At 49.2% G+C, this 27,408-nt stretch overlaps 2 protein-coding genes across 2 annotated transcripts in view; both read left to right on the top strand.

Moving 5' to 3' along the window:
* Positions 1-25,858, top strand: part of MMP17 (matrix metallopeptidase 17) — a 39,811-nt gene extending 13,953 nt beyond the window's left edge. The window contains exons 2-10 of the mRNA XM_031555947.1: positions 10,752-10,884; positions 11,912-12,038; positions 16,159-16,442; positions 17,653-17,829; positions 17,943-18,042; positions 19,852-19,934; positions 22,797-22,949; positions 24,304-24,561; positions 24,922-25,858. Of these exons, the coding sequence (XP_031411807.1) occupies positions 10,845-10,884; positions 11,912-12,038; positions 16,159-16,442; positions 17,653-17,829; positions 17,943-18,042; positions 19,852-19,934; positions 22,797-22,949; positions 24,304-24,561; positions 24,922-25,244 (1,545 nt within the window). The 5' untranslated portion in view covers positions 10,752-10,844 and the 3' untranslated portion in view covers positions 25,245-25,858. The remainder of the gene's footprint in view (positions 1-10,751; positions 10,885-11,911; positions 12,039-16,158; positions 16,443-17,652; positions 17,830-17,942; positions 18,043-19,851; positions 19,935-22,796; positions 22,950-24,303; positions 24,562-24,921) is intronic.
* A 116-nt stretch (positions 25,859-25,974) lies between these two features.
* The window catches only part of ULK1 (unc-51 like autophagy activating kinase 1), a 90,242-nt gene continuing 88,808 nt past the window's right edge, over positions 25,975-27,408 (top strand). Inside the window, exon 1 of the mRNA XM_019620989.2 lies at positions 25,975-27,159. Coding sequence (XP_019476534.1) covers positions 27,152-27,159 — 8 coding nt within the window. The 5' untranslated portion in view covers positions 25,975-27,151. The remainder of the gene's footprint in view (positions 27,160-27,408) is intronic.

Raw genomic sequence — 27,408 nt, 5'->3', positions numbered from 1 at the left:
CCTTGGGGACACAGTCCTGCCAGTGCCTTCTGCTCTCATTCCTGGCTTGGAGAGTGGGCTGTCATATGGAAAGGTGGAAAGACAAAGTCTTAAAACTTTTTTGTCACGTCCCTTCGTTAGCATATGCCTGATTCAGGGTGCTTGCAGCCTTTGGAGGGCGCGCCAGGGGAGTTTTATACGTCCCATTACGAGCAACAGTAAATATCTCCTCTTTGTCTATTAACTAATCCACCTCTTGGCATGGTGCGGAGAGCGGGCACAGCTCTGCAGTGCATGCTGCAGGAACGGCTCTGAGCAGCAGCCCTCCCTTGGGCATGCAGAACACTGATGGCTGGGGGCTGAGGCAGCTGCTGAGCATTTCTTTGCACAGATGCAGGGGAGAAATCCCAACCCTTGCTGAGTCCCGTGGTTTTGGTGTGGTTTTGGAGGAGCTGGGACTTCACACGCCCTTTTCCTGATGTGCTCCTTCCCAAGTTCACCAATCCAGAAAGCAGCAAGTAGGGAAGGGAGGTGGCTTTCCAGGCAGAGCCCTGAGTGTGCTGGGATCAGTGCATCTCAGTGCATCAAAAAACAGAGTCAGGATCCAGTAGAACAGTGCTGCAGGTGGCTGCTGGGGTAGCGCACAGAAGCAGAAGTGTGATTTTTGGTGGTGCTGCTGGATCAGCTTGGAAAGAGCAGAATTAGTTTGGAATTTTGCAGTGGTGGAAGTACTTTTGTGCCTGTGAGCAGGTCAGGTCCCAGTGCCCCAGCACATCCCATGGGAGCAGGGTTCCCTCTGCTCGTCCCCCTGTCTGTCCTGCAAAGAGCAAATGCACCTGGCTCCCTCTACCATGCGGCCATCAGCATAGGAATGCTGCTTCTGGATGGAAAAATTTCTTCCTGGCAGTTGTCAGTCAGTAATTAGGACCTGATATATGTGAACTGATTTGATTTCTTTCTATTTTCCCTCATGCCATTATCTGGCTTTGTATGGCTTAAAATATTCTGATGGTCATAAAATTATCTTGGCCTTTCTAAAAGTCAATACTTGCTACTTAGTAAAACTGTGAGCCTATGGGCTGGAAAAGATTCAAGTCTTGCTAGCTTAGCTAAAAGGCATTAATTCATGTAATATATACATAACAGTGCCAGCCTGACTTGCGGCAAGTCCTGCCTGCAAGATTTCTTCCCTTGTCTGCAAGACAGAATTTGGACATCTTCTTTTATTGCTTGGAAACTCAGCTTGGTGGAAAGGTTGTCCAGAGCAGAGTGAGGTTTGCTTCCTTCCTACAAAGCTACAGGAGCCACGGCACTCGCTGCAATGGAGTAAACAGGGCTTGTGGGGAGATGTCCCCATTCCTTCTGCTATGGGAGAGATGGAGCTGGGGAAAGCTGGATGGCTGGGGTATGTGAGGCTGTGAATGGTGGGAGGAGAGGGTTCATCTTTCCCTGTGGGATGGGCAATAATGTAAATGCTTAAACTTGCATTACATTCAATTTTTTTTATTTTTCTTTGGTTATTTTGCCTATTAAAATTAAGTCAGATTAATATCTGGATCACTGAATTGGCTTTCCTGTGGAAGTTGCATCTCTTTGGGAAGGGGCTGTGTCCTACTGCTGAGTTTGCTCAGGGACAGCTTCCTGCTCAACTGGGTTAATTGCTCCCAGCAGCAGATCTGCTCTCGCTGAGTCTGCGTCCTTGCCATGGAGAAAAGCAAGGGATAATGTCTGCTCTGGTGGCTGTGGCTTCCTGCAGGAAATAATGAACAAAACAGCTGGTTTGTTATCATGGTCAGACAAGTCTTGGGATCTAACCAGCTTAGAGCTGTCTGAATGCTCTCTCTGCTCCTTCTGCGAACTTCTTCTGCAAAGTAGATATGGATTTGTAGGAGGTTGCAGGTAGCTGGAAAGGTCAGGTTGCCGTGCTCCCTGTGTTAAAGAGGAAATAACACTTATTTAGTGGTGTTTTTATAGCTCTCCTGTGCTCACTGCAGTTTGAGCACAGCAGCACTTTACCTCTCCCAGGCAAAGCAGGAGGAATAGAAATGAGGAGGAGCAAGGACTCACTGTGCTCTTTGTTAAAGAGAAGGCCATCACCTGTCATGTGCAGAAATCCTCTTGCACGCTCAGGGCAGAACCCAAGGCTTTGCTTTGTTTCCTCCAAGAACATCCTCATTCCATCTTCTTCAACCTTCCTATCGGGTTTTTCTGACCTCTCCCCATCACTGTGCCCCAGGCAATACGGTGCAGGATCAATGGACTCGCCTTGCAGCTGCAGACCAACACTGGGTGCAGCAGGTGATTCCATCCTTGTGGTGCGAAGGGCAGGAGGCAGTGGGCCTGGCAGCTGCCTTCCATACAGCTCACAAATGGGATGTGATCCATCCGGTGGATGCTCGGCATGTGGGGTCACACTGTGTCTGGTGGGGTGCAGATGGTCACCATGACACCTTAAATCAAATGCGATGACAGCACTTGTGTCACGGAGCCCAGGCGGTGAAAATATATGGTCCTTAAAAAAAGAAGGGGGAAGGAAAAAAAGGGCAAAACAAAGCTGGTGTGATTAAATGTATGCAATTTAGCAGATGAGATTTCTGCTTTGGCCTGATGGAGGGTTGTTCCAGGACTTTCACATTCACAGATGAATGCAGAACTCTCTGTGTGATGACTTTGGTTGGTGTCAGACGTTACCTGGGTGGTTCTTGCCAGAATGAGTCTGGGGGGGAGGGGGTCTGGGAGGTGAATTTCCCCATAGAATTCTGCAGTGCACTGGGGCCATCCATCTTCACCAGGGTCTTGTTAGCTCCATCACAGTGTGGGGCACTGCTGGGAAAACCAGACCCCTTCATCTCAGTGTCTGCCTGCCACTGCAATAGATCTAACAGGTGTGTGAAATCTGGCTGTTTGTGTGCAGACAGGTGAAGGATGCCTCTGACTGTGTCAGGCCGTATCAGCGCCATAGAGAGGCCACAGAGAATTGGGGATATTTTCCTATTAGAGTCTTTTCAAATATGTAAGTTTTATAATCTTTTCATTTCATCATTTACTGCACAGCGGGAGAGAGATGATCTCTGTGCATAAATGCGACGATTTCCAGCCATGCTGAGGTGGGGTGTGTGGAGACGCAGGCAGGAGGACTGGGGGAGGCAGGCTCATTTGTCACAAGCCTGGAGCATAAAATCACAGGCACCGGCTTTAATTTGCACGTTGGCACGAGTAGGGCTGCAGCAAATGAGGATGTCGCTGTCATTGCAGTCAGAGATGATCCGTGGTGTTGCACAGGGCTGGGATGGCAGAGATTGCTGTCATCCTCGACTGTGTGTCATGGCTTTGGATCTCCCCTTGTCCCGCAGAGGCTTCGCAGGAGCAGTCGGGGCATCTCTGTGGAACAGCATCCCAAACTGCCCAGGGCACGGCAGCATGGTTTGTCCTTCAGCACACAGCTCCCGAGTGCCCTGTCCATTCAAATAGGCATGAGTCACAACAACACTATTTTGTACCTGTGTTCTTCAAGGGAACATTAAAAGCCACTGAAATATTATTTATTATCTGCAGCCAGAGGCTGGCTGTGCATAAAGCATTGCTCTGCAGGATGACTGACATGCTGCTCGGCCGCTGCCTTCGCTCACTGTGGCACCTCGGGGCCTTCTTGCTGCTCCTGCTGGAGCCAGGAGCAGAGGCACCTCATTACGGACATTGCTGCTCACGTGCAGCAACCATGCTTATTGTCGTTTGTGCTCAGTGCCTGGCCAAGACTGGGCCCACAGTGCCCTCTTTGGTTTTAGGAGCACAAGGATCACTTTTGCCTGGTGTCCTGATTTGCACGAGGGATGTAACATAAGGTGCTGACCTCAGCCCTGCAGAGGAGCATGGAGATGGTCGTGGGAGCCCCTAACAGCCTCTGCTTAATTGAACCTTGGTTCTGGTGCTGCTAAAAGCGAGCTCTATGTTGCAGGGTTTGGCTTGTTTGCCAAAGTCAGGAACTCTGTGATTTTAATCTCTCAGAGGAGGTGTAGGAGGTGTGCGTTTGTCCGTTCCTGCTTTGCTCTGGCTGCTTTCTGCAGAACTGCTTTGGTTCAAGGTCACGATTAACATGAATTCTCACCAAAAGCAGAGGCTCCGTGGCCACAGGGAAGGGCGCTGGGCTGGTGAGAGCAGCCTACATTATTCACTTCAGGAAGTTTGTTTTAATACATTCCTGTATCTTTGTCATGGTTTGCAAATTGCCCAACATCCCCTAGCGATCTGGGAGTTGTATTCATCTCCCTGCGTTTGGAGGGCAGTTTCTTACAGCCCCTCCAGCCCATGATTGCTCCTGGAGTTTTACTGAAGAGTTCCTGCTGTTTTCACCATAGGACTGGTCACCCACGGACTGCCACGCTGCTACTTCCCTTTGATTTAATAGCCTTGCCCCTGAACAGGAGACTATTTTTTTCTGTTCAGCAGTTGCCCACAGCATCAATTATTGCTCAAGACACTTGTACAGCTAATAGAAAGATCCTGTCAACAAGGGAAGCTCATTGTAATACTGCTGTTTTCAAAAGCTTGCGGAAGCAACGAAGCCATCCACGTAGCAAATGTGGTTTCTCCTATAGAAACATAGATCCAGGGACAAGAGACACGAGTGAGCTCTATTTCACACCCCAGCAAAGCTTCTGATTTATTGATTTCTTAATGTTGCAATACTTTTGTTGCTAAAAACTACATGGGAAGACACAACTAAGCCCTGATGTGAAGGCTACTGAAGCAAACACAGCGACAGCCTGTGCATCATCAGACCTAGCACACAGCGCGGCAGTGAGAGCTTTTGAATTCTCATTCTGTGGAGAACGACAGAATTTCTGCAATTTCTCAAAAAGAAAACTAAGCCACACCATGAGCATACTTAAACAGGCAGCCTGTGTCCTGAGGTTATCTTGAAAACCAAAGCAACCGAGCAGGAAGGAAGCGGGCAGCAAAAAACCACCAATCTTATAGCTGGTGAATGGAGCAGAGCTGTGCAACTGGGCGGATTTACAGAGAGGAAATGTTGGTGGCTTCTGTAAATGGAGATACAGTAAAACTGTGCTGGAAGTGCAACTTTGAGGCCTGGGATAGAGGCTGGGAGTGAAAATGTGGATGGCCAAAGCAAACTGGTCTCGGTGGTCATGCTGCAGGAAGTCAGCTCAGGAGTCCGTCCTGGAGGAGACACCGTCCCGGTCAAAGATACGATAGATGGAAGGAGGGAGAGATTTGTTTTGATATATAACAGTCTGTTCAGTTAGCTACCAGACGTGGCTTGTTTAATGACTGAAACCAAAAGAGTAGGAGCTCATCTCGTTGACGCCAGCAGTGAATACAGATGAACGGCACTGCGCTCTCATTGCGCCATTGACTTTCCCTACGCACTGCCAGCAAATGTGCAGTTCAGGTCCAATGAGATGAACGGGCTTGTTAAGCAATAACAGGACCTCTGAAGTCACCCCATAGGACAGCCTTGCTGCATATCTTCACTTTGCTGAAGAGCAATTTGTTCTTTTAAAATAATTCATTGCTCTCTTGCTCATCTTGGTCCCAGTCCAGCTGGAGGGTGGGGAGCACTTGGGAGTTCTCTGTGCAATCTGCTGTGGTGATGTCAGCAGCCCAGCACCGATTCCTCAGGAGGTTTGGAGCTGTTCATGGCACATCCCAACAGCTGTGTGTGGAGATGATCCAAGGAGGGCCGCCGTGGCAGAGCTGCAGTCCTGGTTCACGTGATGGAGGCTCCCAGGGGGGTGGGTCCCCATGGGCAGGGGACAGCAGCTGGTCCCTACCATCTCCTGGTGTGTGGGGCAGAAAGGAGGAGGAGCAGAGGGAGGAGATGAGCTCTTGCTCCCATGGTGCATCCCCAGCAGATGTTTCCTGAGGAGCATCTTCCAGCTGGCTCTGCTCCCCGCCGACTGCTCCCCACTCCGCTGAGTCTTGTGCAAATCCATCCAGGAAAGTGTGGACGTTTCTGTGTCCTGTGCCCAGAAATCCCTGGATTTAAAAAGTCTTGGCCTGGATTTTCCTTCATATACGGATTTTGGGGACAAGGCAACCTCATGCCTTGATTTATTTCCCTGTGCAGAGCAGGGAGAGCTCTCCCCTGGTTACGTGTGGATGGCAGCCAGGCACACAGGGAAGGGACTCCTCCTGGATTCCCAAATGCTGGAAGAACTGCAGATGGCAACGTTTCCTTTAACTCCGTGCTGCATCAGAGGTTGGGTTTGATGCCTTTTGATGCCTCACCCACGGGGCAGCTCAGGGCAGCCTGGTGCAGGGACAAGCTGATATGTCCCACTGGCTGCACTGACCACATGCCAGCTGTACGGGAGGAGGGCTGCCTTCATAGATGACGTTACCCAACAGCTTGTGTGGTTTGGAGCTGTTTTTGTAGAGAGAGAAAAGAATCTTAATTTGGTCATATACCTAGCATCCCACTGCAGCTCCATGGGCTATTGTATTTTCCTCTTTTCCTTTCCAAATAACTAATTGGCAACAAGGATGTTTCACCGTGACAGGCAGCATTACGTAAAACTATTTGATTAAAAATAAAAAAAAGTCCTCTGTTTCTATTCCCATTGAAACTCCTTTTTTTGATGTCCTGTGGAGTTTTAATTACACAAAATGTTTCATCATTGGTTGCCTTTGCATGGAAATTTTTGGGATGTGATGAAAAACTTCTGGTGATTGAAACTGGTCCAAAAAGCCCAATGTTTTAAAGCTTCTCAAAGGGAAACACTTTCATATTGAAAATACAGAAGTACCTGTATTTTTTTTTTCTTAAGTTTTGTCAGTTTTCGTTCTCTGGAAAGAAACACAAACCAGCTCTAGTAAACACTGCTCCCCTATTCTGCCTGCCTTGTATGGATGGGAATCGATTCTTTGATCTTCAGTTCAAAGAAGCTGAAAACACGGTTTGTTTGGTCCACAGAGGATTTATATCTTCTTCTGCAGCATCCCTTGATTACCTCTGGGTTTCTGGGATGGTACTCAGGATGTGTCCAGGCAAAGGGAGGCCAGTACTGTGTGTAGCATCACATCCGGGGGATGTTGGCTTCCAAACCCAGGTGGTCTGGTCTCATGAACGTGCAAGAGAATGGCAACACAGCCCTGTGAGTGGGCAGTCTAGTTTGCAGCCAGGCTGATTCCTGGGGATGGCAGAGAACTGAGCTGTGCAGGAGCAGAGCTGTTCTCCTCCATACTCCTTGGTGACCTGGATGTCCCATGTCTGATGTCACCACACGATGCAATTTGTCTGCTGCAGACCTGGCCAAGCAGCCCGCTGTCTGCGGGAGCTGGAGGCTGTGGCCTTTTGCAGTGCTGCTGTTGTTAACCTGAGCGAGCCTTTAAAGCAAGGGGAGGGAGAGGGCATGGGCAGCAGCTGCATTGACTTCCACCCTGGACGCTGTACACAGCCAATTAAAAAGCTGTTTGGATGCAACCAGCTCTTCCAGCATGAGCTAATGAAACTCTTCCTGCGGTTCAAAGGTGACGGCGACCGGAATGCTGGTTCTAATCCAAACGGCAGTTTTTCTCCTAACGAATTAATCAGCTGATTACGTGCATACAGTAGCTCATTAGAGAGGGACATGTCAACCTTTGGAAGAAAATTATTGGCTTTGCGTGGCCCGGAGGCTGTTGCATCACAGGAGCACGCTCCTTGGAGTATTGCAGCACCATATGCGGTGCTCTAATTAACGGGTGCTGTTCCTTCGGTTGTTGATCTCATGAAAATTACTGTAAAATTTGAATACTGTAAACCATTGAAAACTCGGAAGGAAAACCAAAGCGGACAAAAGTCGCTTGTCTTTAATCCAGCTTTCGGTGGTGGAGATTTTTTTTTCTGTTTTCTTAAATGCTTCCAACCTATTTAACGGTAGCAACAGAGATAAAACAAAATATAATTTGGAAATTAGTTCCGGATGTTTGAGTTGTAGTTTTATTTTGGTGATCTGGGCCATTAACTTTGGTTTGGCTCTTCGTCCCCTGCACAATGTGACGCTGGCAGCATCCCATGGGCAGCATTGTCATCCCACTCTTCCAAGGCCCTGATTCATTTTTGGCTGGATTATAGAAGCATAACACAAGAGCAGAAGTGTGGAATGGGCTTGGGCAGAGTTTTTTTCTCTGTTCTGATTTTGCTGTTTATCCTGTTTATGCTGTCCTCGTTATCCTGAACTCTTTTGTCTTCTTGTCAACATAACCTATGACCCTTAAGAACTCTTCTAGAAGAAAATTTGCTGATTGAGTCTTTTTCCCTTTTTTGCCTGTAGCAGTTGAGCGAGCCCATCAGCTTATATAATATTAATATTTGTAAAAGCAAACTTACAGAGCTCATAAATCTTCCATAAAAGAGGGACAAAATCTACATCTATTTCAAAATGAAGCAGGTAAGTAGGTTCTAGGACAAAGGGGTACTGATAAAAATGAAGTGGAGGTATGAAAGAAATGAAATTGCCATTTTAATCTGAAAATTGGCTCTGTATAAGTGATACCGAAACTTCATTGCTGCTGGAGCCAGCATTTTTCTCCAGCCCTGGAGAGCCCTTATCCCTGGATGCTTCCACAGCAGCCTTGCTGCCTGGCGTTCAGTTCAAAGTGCCTGAGCAGCAAAGAAGTCCAAAATTGCAGCAGGTTTTGTCTGCAGAGCATAAGAGGACTTCATGAGTGTTTTCCCCAGATCTTTGCTTTTTGAAGAGAACAAAGAAACAAGCAAACAAAATAATATATATATATACATATAAATTCCACAGTGTCAGCTTCTGCTAACCACAGGGCACAAAGGCATGCCCCACTCAATGCACAAGCATACTTTTTCCCATTATGCCACAGCGACATGGGGGACCCAGATGAGAAAGTGGTTCCTCTTATTTTTAGTCAAGGACACGAGGAAACAGACGTGCTGTTGCACTGTCATTGAGGCAGCTTTTCAAAGGAGCAGTGTCACTTTGCAGCAGGTAGGACACTCACACAGGGCACCTGTGTCATCCCACCTGGGATGACACCATGGCTGTGTCTGCTGCTTTCTTGATCACAGCTTGCTTTGGAGCTGGAGTCATCCCCTCAGTCTGAACCTTCTGGAGAAGCAGTTTTTTCCCTCTTGAAAACACAGAGTTGCTGTCTCTCATGGAATTAGGTCAATTCGTTCAACTCAGCACATTTTTGAGGAGAAGTTTTTATCGTGTCAACTCAGGCAAGGAATATGCTTTAAGAATTTTATCATTCTGCTCAAACCACTGCTTCATTAAACATTTTAAGGTAATGAGAGTTGGAAAAAAAAGATCTTTTTAATAGAAAAAAAAAAAAAGGCTGAAATAAGTAGTGAATATGTTGAAGTTATCTCAGTGGAAGATGTTTTCATATTTCCCATTTATGAAAGTTCATGAGTTTAGCTTTTGTCCTCATTAAAGACAAGAAAAGATGTGAGAAGCTTTCACAGGACACACATAATTAGCTGGACAGTTCCTGCTGGTCTTTCTCATCTCTAAATCCAACTGCTTTTTTCCTAAAGAAATGTTCTGCCCCAGCAAATACGGGATGCGGAGGCTCAATGCTATGGGTGGTGCCAGAGCAGGGCTGGGGGCTCTGTGGCATTTGGGATGGCTCTTGTAGGAAAAACCAAGGTGAGAGTCTCCAATTTTAGTGATAAGCAAATACAGACTCCTGGCACTGATCTAACTATCATAAATTTGTGGTGTATCAACCGTGGTGGAGGTCAAGATCAATATCAGTCTTCAAGAGGTTCAATAGATCAATGTTTCTTTGATACAGATAAAGAAAATAGAGGGCAGGCATTTATGGCGTTCTTGGCATGTTGTGTTATTCTGTGCTGGGGTGGAGATATCAGCGAGTAGGAAGGCAAGGGTGGATTTAGGAGGATAATTGACCAGACATTTAAAAAGCAGTTGTAAGAATGAGATTTATGGTAGTTTTTTCATCAGTTCTAGGCTGAAAAGAGGAAGAGAAAGTTCTTCATAAAAGTGTGCTGTGTCTCAAAAGACGAATTCCTATTGAATAGCAGCATTTTAACGAGGCACTTGTGGCAGTGTGATGGCGAGAGGCAGTGCTGGCTGAATATGTGGGCATCGCATGGGCTTCAGCACTCTTTGCTTTGCCCACACCCACTGGGTTGTGGGGGTGCTACTGTGGTTCAGGTTGTGAATGACAGGCTCTGAGGACATCCTTGTGGCTTCAGTAGGAATCAGGCTCAGCTTTGGGATGGAGTAGATGTTAGTTTTCTCCCATGGGTTAAGCTTGTTTCCAACCAGAACGCTGCTGAAGTTCAAGGGGAAGCTCTTTAACCACAGTCCCTAAGCTGCCCTGAGGGGACTGCAGAGCTGGTGCTGGCTCATGAGCGGTGGCGGCCCTGTCCTGTTCCCACAGGGATGCTCTCATCCCCTCTCCTTGCTCATCCCAGCAGCAGGTTTCCCCTGAGCGCTGCCAGTGAATAAAAGGCAACAGGATTACCCCATGGGGCAGGGTCCTGCTGCTGCCACTACTGGTGATGCACTGCAGACAGGTGGGAAAATGAGATGTCAGCACCGGAATGCAGGAAGATCACCAGGTCCCTCTGCTTAAGCAGTGTATGTAGATCCGTCGTGACATTTTCATTTGTCAACAGGAGCCACGCTGTTCAGTAGGAAGCCAGCTGTAAACATGTAAACGGGAATGGCATTTCCAAGCAGAATGGGCAGGACTTTCAACACTTCCCTCTCTACGTATGTGTTTCACCCCTTCCCCTTTCTCATCCTCCTTCCCTTGTGTTACAGGACTGGCTGACGAAATTTGGGTATCTGCCTCCTCCGGATCCCGTCACAGGACAGCTGCAGACACAGGAGGAGCTGACCAAAGCCATCACGGCCATGCAGCGCTTCGGGGGGCTGGAGGCAACGGGGGTCCTCGGTCAGTGGGTGGCACGGGGGTGGGTGAACAGGGGATGAAAGAGAGGGGCTGGAAGCTGCCGTGATGCAGAGCAGCATCGTCCCCAGGAACCAACACGTGGCTGACAGAAGGCCCTGTTTGCAGCTGGAAGAGTAATTACATGGCTCAGGTGCTTTGTTGCCTTGTGCTTTCAGCAACCTGAGGCAAGCAATTATTTCACCAGACCCACACACCCTTGGGGTTACTGTCATGCTTAAAATAGCTTAAAATAGCTCTTGATGTGCTCAGAAAGAAAAGAGACAGAGAAACTAAGGCTGATAGGTTGTTCTGTTCAAAGCTTTAATTGCAGCTTCAATTTGAATGGAACAAAAATTCCGATTGAACTTCTGAATTTGAGTAGGGAGCGATTTGGTTTCCCCACCAGCAGAGCACAGCACAGGGGAGGACGACGGCTCAGCCACCAGTGGGGGTGACCGCATCCACCCGGGATGGAGCTGCCCAAAGCCTGGTGGGAGCTGCCCTGCGTGGTGGGGCCACCCGCTCAATGGCCTTATTGAGGACAGCAGAAAGCCAGCTTTATCCCAGTGGTGAATGGTTCCCTGTTTGCCCTCGGGCTGCCGTTGTCCCTGCACGTTGCCACCCGGACGTGGCCATGACCTCCTGCTGCCAACTGTGCTGCTGCCATTCAAGGAGACAATTAGCCAGCGGATGCACAGCCCTTGGAGCAGCCGGTGCCACTTGAGCAGCTGCTGCCCACGTCCTCATCTCAGCAGCACCGAGACTTTCCCCTTTGCTCCTAATTAAGCACTTGCAATTATTGCTCCTCCGCCCTCTCACAGGCTGCAGGAAGCCCAGGAAAAGGGCCGTGCTTTCTGTTGCAACTGTGTTTCCTGCATGGGAAGGGGTGCTGGAAACAGGACTCATGGGTGGGCTTGGGTTATGGCCCCAGTCACTACCACCAGCTGGTGGAGGTGGCTGCTGTCGTATTTCTCATCCCATAGCTGCAGCTTTCCCGTTACACCCATCTTTTCCCTTTCTTCACCACCAGACGAGGCCACGCTGGAGCTGATGAAGACCCCTCGCTGCTCACTGCCCGACATGGCTGGCCCAGCAGCCAGGAGGAAGCGGCACACGCAGGCTGTGACCAAGTGGAACAAGAGGAACCTGTCCTGGAGGTAAGAGCTCCAACCATTGGACACAGGACCAACCACAGACCTGCGTGGCCACAGGCCAGCAGAGGTTTTTTGCTAGTTTTTTGCTGCTTTGCAGTGTAACTTGTCATGAGCTCCCTGGGGCTTTGCACCATCTCAAGCAGCTGTCAAAGATTCAGTCTGGCACAAATATGTCTTTTTCTCTTGATATTATCACCCAAGTCCAAGCATTGGGAGCATTTTTTGGGTAATGGAGGCATCTGGTCCCTTTCTTCTAGTCCTTGCCACAGGAGAATATATTTCCCCTAAAGCCATGAAGCAATGTGTGTGTTTGCTGACACACAAAACACAAAAGTTGAGGTCTGACCCTGGAGCCAGGCTGCAGGTGAGGGTCTGGAAATGAATAACTCCTTCTCCCTGTCCCACCGAGACCTGTGCTCTTTGGGACTCGTGTTTCCATCCTGAAAGCCCATGTGTGGCTGTGAGTGCTCTTCCAAGAACCGCTGGAGAGAGCTGGACGCCCCAAGGTCCTGCAAACCCACGTGCAAGGCATGGCGAGTCCTCCTTACTAATAATAAACTTCCCTTTGATCTTGAAGTAGTGCCTGGAGCGAGTCCACCTCCCAGCACGGTGACAAATCCCAGCTTGGCGGTCACTGCTGACAAATGTGGCCATCCCAGGGGTTGGGCTCTTCTGGTGGGCACAGCCCCAGGAAATCCCCAGCCATGCTGTGTGACTGCTGCATGCATTGCCATGAAAAAAAGCCCTTAGGTTTGAGATGATGTTATATGCCTGGTGTAAAAAGTACATGACCTGACAAACTTATTTCTGCATTTTTTTCATTTCATCCTTCCCAGAGTCTTGGCTCTCATTCAAGAAAGAGCTCTATTTTATGACCGAGGGCTGTATAAGCCAAGGGAAGGCTATAGCAGTGTAGAAACTCCAGCGTGGTATTTACACCCAACACTTGAGATTAAAATAGCTGTTTTGAAACTGCCATGAAAATCTGCCAATAGAGACATAAAGTTTTACGTGCTTACCTCTTACATATTGATTGAAGTTTAAAAAAAAGAAAAAAATCAAACAAACCCAAACTCTATTACACCTTGCATTTAAAAGGTGAAGAAGAAAACGTGAAGAGCTGTGAGGTGGGGATAAAGCTTTCAACAAAGCTGTACTGAAGGATGCTCTTAGGACAGGCACACGTAGCAGTGAAGAAGGCACTGCCCTGCACACAGCATCTTACAGCCATGCAGGTTGCTCAGGATTCTTCTTTTCACCCCTGAGCACAGGCAGGCGATGCCTGTGATGTGCCTCACGTCACACTGGGGTGCCGTGGGTAACACCAGCTCTGCACCACGGCCGTGGCCCCATCAATTGTCCCCTCCTCCCACCTCAGAAAAATCAATGCGGGTTTATCAGGCAATCCATGGCCTGCGGTGCTCAGTAGTGATCAGCATTTATTTTAGTTCTCTGTAGTATCAGGCTGCGCAACATGAAGGAGTGCTTTCATTAACCAGCAATTGATTTCTCGTACATCGCTAATACTTTTTCGCTTTTGCCTCTCTGAGGATAAAACCCAAAGAGGAGCCCAGAAATCAAAATGGCCATTGTGGTTGGCTCCCTGCAGCAACCAGCTGGAGCAGCCCTCTCTGACCTCTGCTTATCCACCGCTGGGACCCAAATCACCTTGAGATGGAGCTGAGGAAGAAGGGCACCCAGGGAACACATGACTGGCAGCAGCTGAGCCTGCAGCTCCATCAGAGGAGGGGCTGCTTCTCCAAAGGGGCTTCTGCTCCAACTCGCCCACCCCACCGTGCTGGGCCTTCTTGGTAGCTTTGGGGCTATCTGGAGGAAAGAGGTTTCTCTCCAATTACTCAAATTAGGCTTTTACCCATGACTGGTGCTCTTTAAGAGTAGTCTCATCAGGGTTAACATCCAGGAAGGAGAGCTGCTCTCCACTGGGTACCTAACCTCGATTTACTACAGATAATAATCAAGGTGGGAGGGAGCTTATTTATCTCTGTGTGCATCTGCATTGTGCTGGAAATGTGCCTCCTGTTCAGTGGAACTGGGTAACACAGTGCCAACGAACATCCTGTCGGTATAATAGTTTTCTCCTAATCTCATGGCAAGCAATTAGCAGAGCTTCTGCAATCAAATCGGATGTTGAATTGAAAACCCTGACGGGATTCTCTTGAAAAATAACTGTGGTGATGAATAAAGGATGGGGGGTGTTCATTTACACCTGTGGCATGCTAATAAAAATGGGTCAGTTCAGGGGTGCAGGACCTTTTATAAGAAGCAGAGCAAGTGCTGATCCCGTTTCTGCTTTAATCTAATGTTTCTGGAGTCAGAGATTGGAATGAATATTAATAATGTTTGTCTACTCAGAGAGGGCTTTCCATCCACACTCCTATTAGCAGGGAGATCAGGTTTTTTGTCCTTATTCTACAGCTGCAGAAGGTTGAGCAGTGCTTGAGGAGGAAAGAACAGATAATGACAGAAAACCTGAGTCCTGGGCACCCTGATTTTGGAGGGGATGGCTTAATTCATGCGATAAGCAGGGTGTGTTTTGTGCATCTAATTACTTGCTCAGTGGACATAAAAGCAACAAAGGCTTTGCTTAAGTCCAGAGAACTCTTTCAGAAGATGAAAATACTTAGATAAGGAGTATCTAGAAATGAGGTAACCTTTTTTGTATTGTGGAGGTTCACAATGATGCTTTTAATCATGGCAATACCAATTCTGTGTTCTGTGGTATTAGGGAGAACCTGCTCTCTGCTTGATCATAAATAGTCCCTTCCATACATAAAAAGTTGCCTAAAAAGTGTTTTTTCTAATTTGGCACCATTCTGTCTCCATTCTATATGTGTTTTGTTTGAGGTCCTGTGATTATCTGATGCTGCATGTATGCAAACATATTTATTTTGCTATTGAAGTTCTCTCTTTGCATAGATACAGCAGAGGCATGGTTCTGACCAATTTTTGCTCTTTTTTTGCAACTCTGACCGGATTGGGAGGTGATACCCACATTGGGCTGCAGCTCCATGGGCATGGGATTTGAAGGAAATGTGCGTAAGCAAGAGCATCCAAACTCAGCCAATGAGTCGTTCCTATTCCCTTCACTTCAGTGCCTCCCAATACCCAAATCACTATTCATAGGAAGAGCTGAGTGCCATGACATCCCTTTCTGACACCTGTAATTACCTCTAGAGGTTTAGTTCAGGTCATTGCTGCACTCTGGGGCCAGGGAGCAGTCTCGTACTGAGCGATGTTCTCCCAGCTATATTATGCAGGAGGGCAGTGAGGTGATCATAATTGTTGCTTCAGCTTTTAAAATCTGTCAGGCCATGAATATTTCATGAACACTTTGGTTGGTGTGCTGGTACACAAGAAATAAAGTGCCCATTATTACTGGGGTAGAGCTGGCCAGAAATTTTCAAGCAGAATTGGTTTTCATCAGTAATTACTCGGTCAACAGTAAGTTTTCCTGAAATGTGCTAATTTTTGTCTAAATTGTCAACGAGAGATGATCCAAACATACTCTTTCTGAAGCCAATGCGCCTCACTGCATCTTTGACTTTTCACCCTATTAAATCAGCAGTATTAGGGATTCTTTTTCCAGGTTTGGTTATGCAGGAAATGCTGGCTTTTTCCATTCCAACTCAGAACAAAAGGGAGGTTTGAATTGCTCTGCTGCAGGACAAATGCCAGCACACTGCTGCTCCCACCTGGTTCTCTTTCAGGGCAAGGCAAATCTGGAAGTGAGGATGTGCTGGTGAGTGCAGTAGTGCAGTAAGCCTCAACTAATTAGTGCCTTTTCCACCAAGAAGCAAGGCAAGAGCTTCTCAAGCGCAGTGCTCCATCAGTCTGTGTCCTGCAGGCAAGAATTTAGAGGAGTTTTGAATGAGATTTACGTCAAAGGCATTCTTTCTTCCTCCTTGTTATGGATTGCAGTCTCAAAGACTGCTGGCAACGTACTGGTTTCAGAATGTGCTGCCCCAGCAGACGTACTGGGAAATAAATGGGGGCTGCAAATCTCTACTGGGTTTCCCTGCGCATCTGCATCTCTTCCTGCTGGTCCTTGAAGTAGCTTGTCTGTGCCCCTCTCCTCCTCTCCTTGTTGCCCTCTTTCTTTCAGAGTTCGCACCTTCCCCAAAGAGTCCCACCTGGGCCACGACACAGTTCGTGCCCTGATGTACTATGCCTTGAAAGTCTGGAGCGACATCACCCCGCTCAACTTCCACGAGGTGGCAGGCAACAACGCCGACATCCAGATTGACTTCTCCAAGGCTGATCACAACGATGGCTATCCCTTCGACGGGCCTGGAGGCACAGTGGCACACGCTTTCTTCCCTGGAGACCATCACACAGCAGGGGACACTCATTTTGATGATGATGAATACTGGACCTTTCGGTCATCAGGTTGGTTGGGCTGAGAGCTCTGCAGTCAAGAGCAGACTCTGCATTGCAAACAGACAGGGCAGAGGCAGACACTGAGGCCCTTTAGCTTCCATTAGCGTGTATTATCGGCAATTGATTGGTGCCCATTTTGTGCCTGCTGGTTGCAATCATCTATTAAGCACTCAGGTGGAGGAGTAGGTTCAGTGCTCCCGAGGAACAAGGTGGTGAATCTGATGGTGAGAAGGCTGCCCTCTGTTTTGAAGGTCTTGGAGCTACCCAATCTTCGTCTTTCATTCATTTTGTTCTCCCCGGTGATTCAAAAATAACAGGTTGGTAGATGATATAAAAATATCCCCCAAGGTTGTCAGTTTGGCATTAAAATGTCAGAAAGCATATGTCCTGTTCTCACCCAGTGCTGAGGAAAGCAGCACAGGTTATAAACATCCTGGCTGTTTACAGGCACTGTAAATAATAGTCATCAAGGAAAAAGCAGAGTTCAGCAAAAATATCCCCCAGCACCTCAAGCCCTGTGGAGACAGCAAAGAACAGCACAGGATTCAGGATCACTGATTTGGAACATAGAGCTCCCCTGAGATTTGCAGAGACATTGGTTTCCCAGCCATTCCATTACAACACTTGCAGTTGTGAACTTTCTCAAAACCATACTTGAAGTCATCAACGTAGCTCCACAGGGCACTGCTGTGCAGGGAGGACCAGCAATTGCATGTGTGCCTGACCCAGCCCATCTGGAGTCAGGTAGTAGGGATGCACCAACTGGGGTTGGCTCCACAGGGCTTCTGGGAGTGGTTTTTTGTTTTGGCAGTGATGATGTAGGTTTGGAAGTGGACATGAAGCCCTGTCAAGATCTGACCCGAGCATCTGAAGCTCTAGAGTGAGCCTTTTGTTAGAAGGGTGGATCTGTATGGGTGCAATATGAGGCACTATGAGTTGGGTGGCAAATGAGGACATCTGGGGAAAGAGAGAGAGAGAGAGAGCTCAGACTGAAAAAAAAGTCATCAGGGAGGTGTCATTTTTAAATAAACTCTTCCTGATGTTCAGGCCTGAGCACTCACACTGTGAACTGATGTCTGGCTTTCCATTCCCTATGTCACACTTCAGCTTCCTTTTTCCAACAGGAGAAACATTTCTTCTTCACGCTTCACCTATTCCAAAATTTGTTTTCCAGTTTATCCAACACATAATGAGTTTGATTTCAATTGTGTATTTCCAGATGCTCACGGGATGGACCTATTTGCTGTTGCCGTCCACGAGTTTGGCCATGCCATTGGCTTGACCCACATCTCAGCCATAGAGTCTATTATGAGGCCCTACTACCAAGGTCCAGTGGGGGACCCTCTGAAGTACGACCTGCCTTATGAGGATAAAGTCAGAATCTGGCAGCTCTATGGTAAGCCCTTGTCCCTTGCCCAGCCATGGCCTGTTTCTGAGCTGTATTTTGGGGTGAGTGGGGCTGTGGGGAAGATGTGTGTCCCCATACTGCTTCTTTGTCTTTACACACAGGAGTCAGAGAATCTGTGTCCCCCACAGCCAAGCCTGAAGGGACCAAAACTGAGGACCATCCTCTGCTTCCAGAGCTGCCTGAGAACCGCTCCACCGTCCCGTAAGTCAAGTTCATTTCTTCCCAGCTCTTGCTGATGTTCCTGTGAATGTCATGAAATAGCAAAGACCCACTAGTCATCAGGATCTTGTCTATGCTATTCCCCTCTGGACCTCTTGTCATCTGATAAGCACACTCACAGAGTGTCCCTTCCTCCTTACATCTCCCAGTCACTTCCAGTCACTGCTGGACTTATTAAGCAGTGTGGGAGGCTGACCAAGCCAGCCCACAGTTGAAGTGGTTAAGAGCAACAACAAATGATGGTTGCTGTTAATCCTTTAGGTAATTCTTGTAATTCAAGGCACGTCTAGAAATTCTGCATTATCTTGAAACACTCTGCATTTCCTTAAGACTTGAAATTTTACTTATGTTAATGGGAATTTGTCCCCATCACCCTGAGGTGAACCCACTCTTGCTGAAATGTTAATCAGACTTCTTCATCAGTATCCTGGTTAGTGTCTGCATCACTTACCTAAATCTTTCCACGGTGAACAACTCCCTAAGGTACCTGTGGGGGTGAATATTGGAGCGAGAGGTCCGATAGCCTGACTCAAGTTTGACATAGGAAGGTTTGACTTGACAAGGCACGGCTAAGAGTGTCAGTAAGCAGCCAGCATGCCCTCATTAAGGGAAGCTCCAGATCTAGCTCATTAATAAGCATTGGAGTTACCAAGCTATCACTAGCAGAGCAGCAGGGCAGTTAAGAGGGGAAGGGATACTGAACAAAAAGCAGGAGTTCATGGTCATACACATTCTGGCTGGGTACGGGGAGTGCCCAAGAGAGAGCAGCAGAGATGGTCAGTCACCTTCACCCCCTGATCTGCCCATCCAGGGTGCAACTCTGAGGAGGTCATTTCACGTCCCTGTGCCTCAATTCCCCCCCTGCACAGAGGTGATAACAGCAGTGAGAGCATCAACAGTGAAATATTCCACAGTAACAGGGATGTAGAAGAATCTAATATTGAGGAAGCACCTCTGCACAATTACTTCCTCCCATCTCAGCATCTTCTACACCCCTCCTGGTCCTGATTGGTGTGGTGCCCATGGCACCGTGGTCCCCACTGCTGTAGGAGCTGTGGTCTCATGGCAGCAGCTGGAGGAACTGGGAACATGTTTACCTCCTCCTCCTGCCCCATGTGTGACTGTGAGGGTGCATGGAGTTCACTGCCACATCTGTCACTTTGTGCCTAAGCTGGTGCTAGACCTTCTGTCAGCAAATTAGATTTATGTTTCCCTGTCACCCACATCAGCTCTTCTCTGCGTGTTCCCAGCATCCTTCCTTGTTCCCTATCAATCATCATTCCTCACATGGGCTCCACAGCTCTTAGGTCCTTCCTACTCTGTGCCTTTCCCACCCACCTTGTTAAAGGCAGCTCAGCATCTAAGCCTGCCACTTGCCAGGTAGCTTTTGATATATATCATGTGGCATTTTCTCATCTCTGCATCCTTCTGTTTTGTCTCTGCTGCTTTCTGCTATATGGCTCTGAGTTTCTGAGCCCCAGCTGCTGCAGTAATGTGCTGAGTGGCTCCAATCCTTCATGTGTCCTGCCTGAGGACAGCTGGTGCTGTGCCACCAAGGAGTGGGACCACCTCTGTCCCCACCAGTTTTGTAGAGCTGGCGCATGAAGAGCACATCCCTGTACCAGCTCACCAGTGGTGCAGGGAATGCACGTCCCACAAAGGCATCTGCAGGCTGGTGAATGCCTAGGTTGACCTTGGAAATCCTCATGCACATGGCTGGTGGGGAGGGGGGTCTCTAGGATGTGGACCTGGGCACAGCCCCTGCTCACCAACCTGGCCATCTCTGTGCAGGCTGCGGCGGGATGTGCCCAACAGGTGCAACACTCACTTTGATGCGGTAGCCCAGATCAGAGGAGAGGCTTTCTTCTTCAAAGGTAAGTAACCCAGCATGCCTATGGCCCTGTGGTGCCATTCACGTGACATTGTGGAGGTAGTATTGAAAAGTCCAGGGCATGCAATCAGGATAAGCTGGCTCTGAGTTTGCAGACTGTGGAGCGTTTATGGGTCCTGCAGGACCTGCAGACCCAGGAAGGTTCTCCACATGCTGCTGAATTCTTTCAGCTCAAATAAAAGCTCTGAGACACTTCATCAGCCCGCAATGGTTAAGGATGGCTGATGAGCACGCTTCAATGTCTGTGCACATCTAACCTCTTGGCAGAAGACAACTGCCCACCCTGTCCACACATTATGCACCATCAGATCCAAAGTATGGGTAGAACCAAGGATGGCAGAGCGAGCAGAATTCTCTTGCTTTTCACTTGAATGCCTTCAATTTTCCTTTCCTCCCACACTTCATCTTCCTTGATGCCACTTGCTGTGCATCACTCAAAGACAACACACGTACAATTATAGAACCATCTGGTTCCGTGTAAGCAAACACTTGCTAGCAGTGTGTCCCCAGGGTTGCAAGCTGTCGACAAGGATACCATTGGTGCCTCCTCAGCTGCACAGAGCCTATCTGTGCTGGTCTCCATGGGCTTTATTCTCATCTTGATGGAAAAACGCCCAGTGGGCAGTGCTTTCCATTCCCAGCCACTGCCTAGTGACCTCAAAGCCACCCGGCAGGGACGCAGAAGCATCTCCCCAGGGATCAAGAGCAGAATCCATCTGACTGTAACCATTAAGAGCTCCAGAGAACTTGGTATTGTCTGAGGGACACAAAATGGAGGCTGTTCCACTGAAGTATTTGTACAGAAGCCATGGAGAAGACAGGAAAATGAGAGACAACAACTTGTACGCAGGATAAATGGATATCTGTCTTGCAGAGGGGATTAAAAAAGAAAGAAAGAAAAGAAAAGGAAAACTAAAGAGAATTCCATCTTGGCAGCTATTTTTGGATATATTTATTGCGGGCCAAAATGCAAATTGGAAGAGCAGAGTGTCAGCATGTGCCAGCTGCACACTGCCCTGGAGAGCAGCAGCCGAGGGCTCAGCCTGCCGTCAGCACCCGGCTGTGCAGCAGGGAGCTGGGACATCTCCTCCTGAGCAGGACTGCGGTGAGCCCCAGGGATGAGCTCCATCCAGCGATGGACATTGTGTTCTGAGCTGGCATGGCTGTTTCCCTGGCTAGAGAGAAGCATCGCTGAGTGCCATCCAACACAGCAACTCGAACTGCTGAGGACTTACCCTACTGAAGGCAGTGATGGGTTCCTCACACTGCTGCAATGCTGTTTGCTTTGATTTCAGTGCCTGACTGCAAATTCGTGAAGTTTTGGAACAACTTTGGCCTGTGTGCGTGTTTGCAGGCAGCTATCTTGCCAGAGGCATCTGAAGTACTGAGAGCATGGTACGCAGCTGGAATCAAAATCACCTCGTATTAAAGAAAGCAATTGCCTCAGCCCGTCATCCATGTAAAACGAGACACTCGGGATGGCAGGAGTTCACACTTGGCTTTAATCCTACTCAGTTTGCCAGCTTGGAGGGTGGTTTTAAATCAAGCTCTTTAAACAAACATGGGGTTTGGGAGTTTCTCCTTTATTGTATTTCTGCATGTGGATGGCAGCCGTTCCCCCGCGCCTGGCTTTGGCTGATACTGTCCAACCAACTGCAGCACTCGGGTTAGCAGGCTTGGCTGTGACAAGGCACGAGCATGGGCAGAGCGGGGCCATCATATTAAGAATTCATCGCTCGATATAGCTACCTTTCTCATCTTATTTTCCTGATAGTTTTCAACAAAAACAGCCAAGAGCCCTGAGCACGGCTGCTCCTGAGTATTGCTGCACATCTCACTGGCTGCAGCTGCACCCTGCTGAGCCCACTGCTGGGAGAGGGCGATCAAGTCAAAAGCACTTGGGCTTTCCCTTGTTGTGCCAATGAGCACACAGCTCTCAGAAGCTCAGACGTGTACCTACCAGAGAAGGAATTACGTTGAGATGGATTTCTTTTTAAAAAAAAAAAGTGAAAATCCATCTTTGTCTAGTATCTCTCTAATTAGAGATGCAGAGATCATCTTTATTTAATTACAAGCATTTCCATAGATGTACAATGGCCACCAAATCTGAATACTCTTCTTTTTAACGTTCTTAAAAAGAATCTATAATTATGGCAATTCCTACCACATCTGAATGTATTATTCATTTGTAGGTCTCAGTCAAATAGAGCAAGTACGCAAACTGGAGCAGAAGAACAAGAATATGATATAAATCCTTATAATTATAATAAAAACCCCTCTCTGCAGATGTTTAAGCGTTAGAATTTTGCCTCCTGTGTTATTAGGCTGGGATCCAATTTCCATAACATTTTGAAAGACAGTGTCACAATCTGCCAGCTCCGGAGAAAGCGCTGAATGCGCTGAATACCAATCTGAAGGCACATCTCTGCTTTCTGTTGCTCGTTTCCCTTGGGAACCTATGCAAGAGCAGATGTAAATAACACACAGTCATTTCTAATGGGCAATAATAAACACCAGGCAGAGCTGAGGGTTTGCTCTCAGACTTTTTGCTCCAGTCGGGATCTCGGTGTGCGGAGCCCTCTGGGGTGAAAGCACCATCGGCACCCTGTGGGAAGCCGGGCTGAGTCCCAGGCAGCACAGTGCTGGGGGGTTGTTTTGATCCCCCAAAAGGGGGATTTCTTCTAAGAGCTACCAAGAACACAAAGTGGCAGCAGCTGCTGCTGGAGAGCCCGCAGCTCCTGTCTCGCACGCTTCGCTTCCCTCTGCCGATGCATGGCGTGGTGCCGGCCTGTCCTGCACGGCGGTGGGCACTGGGGTGGGTCAGTAATGCCCTCTGTCCCTCCAGGCAAGTACTTCTGGAGACTGACCCGCAATAAGCACTTGGTCTCCCTCCAGCCGGCCCAGATCCACCGGTTCTGGCGGGGCTTGCCCCTCAACCTGGACAGCGTGGACGCCGTCTATGAGAGGACCAGCGACCACAAGATTGTGTTCTTCAAAGGTGAGAGCAAGCGACGGCGTGTGCCCCCAGTATACAGCCATGCAGCATGGCTTTGTTCCTGCAGACATCCCAGGGCCCATCTTCTCCCAGCACAGGTCCAGGTGTTGCCCACACCGGGGCAGGAGGCACCAGGGGAAGGCAGGCAGAGCGTCCTGCAGGACATGGGGGAAATAACACTTCAGCCAAACCTAATGGAAATCTATGCTTTTTGAGAGTGAAACAGAAGGATAAAATCCCCTGCTCACACTTTACAGAGCATGCCTTTTGTCTTTTTAAAAAGAAATCACAGAGGGGACAAGAATAGGAACCTGAAGAGGTTGATTTTGCTAGCTATATTTCTGCTACTTTATTTTTTCTTACCATAAATGATATAATACTCTCTTTTTTTAAAAAAAAAAAGAGCTCTCCAGTTTGTCCTGCAAGAGCTGGAGGAGAGAGATTAGCTCTCGTGTCCTAAACCAACATCCTCTGAGCATCCCAGGTGTGCCACAGCGATGGCTGAAGCTGCATGATGCCACTGCCCCAGCATGTCCCTCCTGCGGGCAGGCAGCGGCCATGGAGTTGGCAGTGCTGGAAATTGCATTTTGTCTGCTGCTGGGCTGCAAGCAGGGGTGAATTACTGATTTCAGAAGTGCTGAATCACCAGAGCCAGGCTGTACAGAGCTCAGTAGAGGATCTCACACCACCTCGGTGTTCAGGGAAGTGTTTCCCAGAGGACCCTGGGACCCCATCAGACCTCTCAGCAGGGCCATGCCTTCCCCAGCCCTCATTGCATGCTGCATTCAGGCTGCCCCCTTCTCTCCCCCCTGCCTCCCACGCAGCCCTCAGTGCTGCTCTTCATCCTGCCTGTGATGATGGAACGAGAGGTTTACCCTCCAGCCATAAAACACTGCCTCATTCTCACTCTCTAGCATCATTTCATCGATCCCTGGATACAAACCAAAGCACACAAATTACTCTGGCTTTCGAGTCTCTGCTGCTGTTTAAGTGCTTCTTCACGTTTTCTAGAAAATGAAGGGAAAACCTGCCCTTTAAAGCAGGCCAGGTGTCTCCCAGAGTGCTGCAGATGCATCAGGTCCCCAGAGACCTCATGCTGACAGAGTGCCTATCCCCATGGCAGGATGTGAAGTGGGAGAGGAGCGATGCAGACCTGTTCTGTGACCGTGAGGACCCCCAGCTGGGCAGCCCAGCAGCTGTCCCAGCGGGTTGCTCCCCTCTGACCCCATCCGGTGCCAAGAGCCCAGCAGAGGGTTGTCATGGCAGTATGTAACAAAGTACTGGCTCATTGCAGGGAAGGCCAGCCCCAGCTGTGAAACTGATGTGATCGTTCTCTACGCTTCTCTCCTTTCCTCAGGGGACAGATACTGGGTGTTCAAGGACAACAACGTGGAGGAAGGATACCCGCGGCCCATCTCGGACTTCGGGCTGCCGCCGGGAGGGATCGATGCTGCCTTCTCCTGGGCCCACAATGACAAGACTTATTTCTTTAAGGACAACCTCTGCTGGCGCTACGACGACCACGAGAGGAGGATGGACGTCGGGTACCCCTCAGAGACCATTCCATGGAAGGGAATACCGAGCCCTTTAGATGATGCTATGAGGTGGTCAGATGGTGAGTCTGTGAGATGGGTCCAAAAAGTGAGGAAAAAAGCAATGCTCTGGGATACAGTCCCATGTCCCAGGTTGGCTGGCTCTTCCTCCATCCAAAAGCTGCAGAAAGAGAGGCAGGCTCTGAGCCACAGCTCCCTCTGCTCACTGAGCAACACTGTCATTGCAGACAGGGAGCAAAAGCACCTGGGTGCCACATAACTCAGTTTCATTAACAGAACACAGCTGATGTTGTTCTGTAGTGACTTGTCTCCTCGTATCTGCTGGTTTGCGCTTCACTGAGAGTGTTGTTGGATTTTGAACTTGATGCATGAAAACCCGGGCAAAAAAAAAGTGTTGGTAAAGGAAACATCTCTTTTCCCAGGTGCAAGCTACTTCTTCAGGGGCAAGGAGTACTGGCGAGTGCTGGACAGCGAGCTGGAAGCAGAGCCTGGCTACCCCCAGTCCATCGCCAGGGACTGGCTGGTGTGCAGCGACATGCAGGCGGACGCCCCGGAGGCGGCGGGCAGCAGCAGGATTGGAGCACGCTCCAAGCCCGGGCAGCACGACCAGAGCCGCTCAGAGAACAGCTATGAGGTCTGCTCCTGCACCTCGGCCTCCGAGCCTCTGCGGGCCTGCTTTGTGCTCAGACTGCCAGCCGGCCTCACGCTGCTCTGGGCTGCAGCACTGCTGTGTGTGGTCCTATGACACCTCACCCTGCGGAGAGGACAGTGGTGCTCCAGGACGGCGGGTGGATGCAATCCCGTGCAGCTGAGTGTTGCAAGCAGAAAAACATTCCTAGGAACATGCTGGTGAATGTTTTGCATTCTCCATGAGAAGTGGCTGTTTTTAGTTCGTTTGTTTTTCTTTTTAATTTTAGTTAAAAGTCTAATAACAGATTTTGAGTTCTGCACCTTCTTATTCCCCCATCCAGCTGAAGAGATGAAAGCAGCCTCGTGTTGCATTTAGAACTGTTCCGTAGAGATGTGTAGCTTTGGATGCCAAACACTGCAGAGGAGGGAGGGAATTGCTGCTGTGGTCAAGTGGGGACAGTGGTGGCAGCAGGACGGGCTGTGCTGCCATGACGTACACATCCCATTGGATGTACTGGGTAGAAAGAAACTCTGACACCACGAAGATTGACTGCAAGGTGATTGTTTTATTGTCCAATCCGCCATGGTAACTGATATCTGGGTAACCTGTGTCCATTCTACAGGTCAGAAACAGCTTTGCCTTTCAGAAGGCAACACTGCTTATCTTTGTATCCAAGTCTTTTGAGTTTAACGGTTTCTCTAATAAACCTTGGCTGCCTACACACAGAACTCCCAGTCCTCTGCTGGATCAAGCCTGCCACCTTCAGTAAGGTGCTGGCTGCTCAGGCTTGGGCACAGCCTTACCAACAGGACGCCATGACGTCACCCCAACAGCCTCATCCCTGCACCGGAATTCCTCTGCTCTTGGAGCTTCTGCCTCATGCTGTTTTACATTTTGGGAGGGATTGAAATGGATGGATTTGTGTTGCTGTCATAGCTGGATGTACCACAGAGGATGGGCTGTGGGGAGGAGGAATGCATGCAGTCAGCCTTAAGCTCCTCCTGGTGCCTCAGCCACAGGTTTGGAGCGACATGTGAGATCAAGAGCTGCTTTAGGATGGTCCTTGACTTGGTCTCCCTCATACAGTAAGGCCACAGTGACCGCCTGGGGCGGCCTTTGCTGCACTGGTGCATCCCTACCTGCTCAGATGGCAGCATCCTCTCAATGATGCAGTTCTGGATCAGGCTCTTTCTGAGGTCCCTTTGGACACATCCATCAGCACAGGAGGAGCACACTGTTGCCTCCCGACTCTGGCTGCAGATAATAAATAACATTTCAGTGGCTTTTAATGTTCCCATCGAGAAGATGAGTACGAAATACGAAATATTGTTATTGTGACTCATGGCTGAATGGACAGGGTAGCTCTGCTGAAGGATGAGCTGTCCCAATGTGTCTATGGGCTGCTCAAGCTGAGGGCAGGCACGGAAGGCCAGCCCTGTTCTATGCCAAGCAAATGTCTTATTGAATGTATCCTTGGATTCAGAGTATAAAGCCATTGAAATCCACTCCAAGTGGTGCACAGTCAACCACAGAGCATGTAACCATGCTGGGTGATGATCACACCAGGCCCACCTTTGACCCCTGTTGGTCCCTGCTGACATTGAAAATATCCTGCTGAGCCTCCAGCGCAAACTGCTATCTTGCAGCACGCTTGTGATGCTGCTGGTACCCAAGGCAATGGGACAAATGCCAACCAGGACACCCACTGTGCTGCCATACCACTCTGTGAGCCCTGGGTGCTGATGTCAGATGATCACATTCCCCGGGATGGAAATAGCAGCCAGAGAGTCTCCCTGGGAGGTCATTGGTTCAGCATGAGGCCAGCGGGGTCGGTGCTGCCCGAGGGTCACAGCTGGAGGGCCGGGGCATTGGGAGCAGATGTCCACAGCACAAAGACATCGTTGTAACAAGAGCTCTCAGCAGTGGGCGGGGAAGGAACCCAAGGTTTCGGCTGAGCCGGGGCATCCCTCTGGTGCCGGTGGAGGGCAAGGTGGCAGAATGGCTCCTCCAGATCCAGCGGGATGCAGAGGTAGCAAGGCCAAACCTGCTGAGGTGGACAGGGTCATCGTGCCATTGTGCTGGGCAGAGCCACCCTGACATTTCCCCTCGAGGGGATGCTGCAGGGGGACCAAACCCACGCTGGTTTTCATCGAAAAGCGAGCAGGGCGGCGGGGCTGAGCAGCAAGCAGAGGGGCTGCCAGGGCTCTGTCCGTGTGTCCATCCCGGGGACGGACCCGTGCGGCCGCCGGAGGGCAGCAGAGCCCCGGCAGTGCCCGCC

Source organism: Meleagris gallopavo, chromosome 17, assembly GCF_000146605.3.
Source record: "Meleagris gallopavo isolate NT-WF06-2002-E0010 breed Aviagen turkey brand Nicholas breeding stock chromosome 17, Turkey_5.1, whole genome shotgun sequence".
In the NCBI taxonomy this organism is placed as follows: Eukaryota; Metazoa; Chordata; class Aves; order Galliformes; family Phasianidae; genus Meleagris; species Meleagris gallopavo.
The sequence above is the reverse complement of the archived record's forward strand: the minus strand, read 5'-3'. Positions and strand labels throughout refer to the sequence as shown.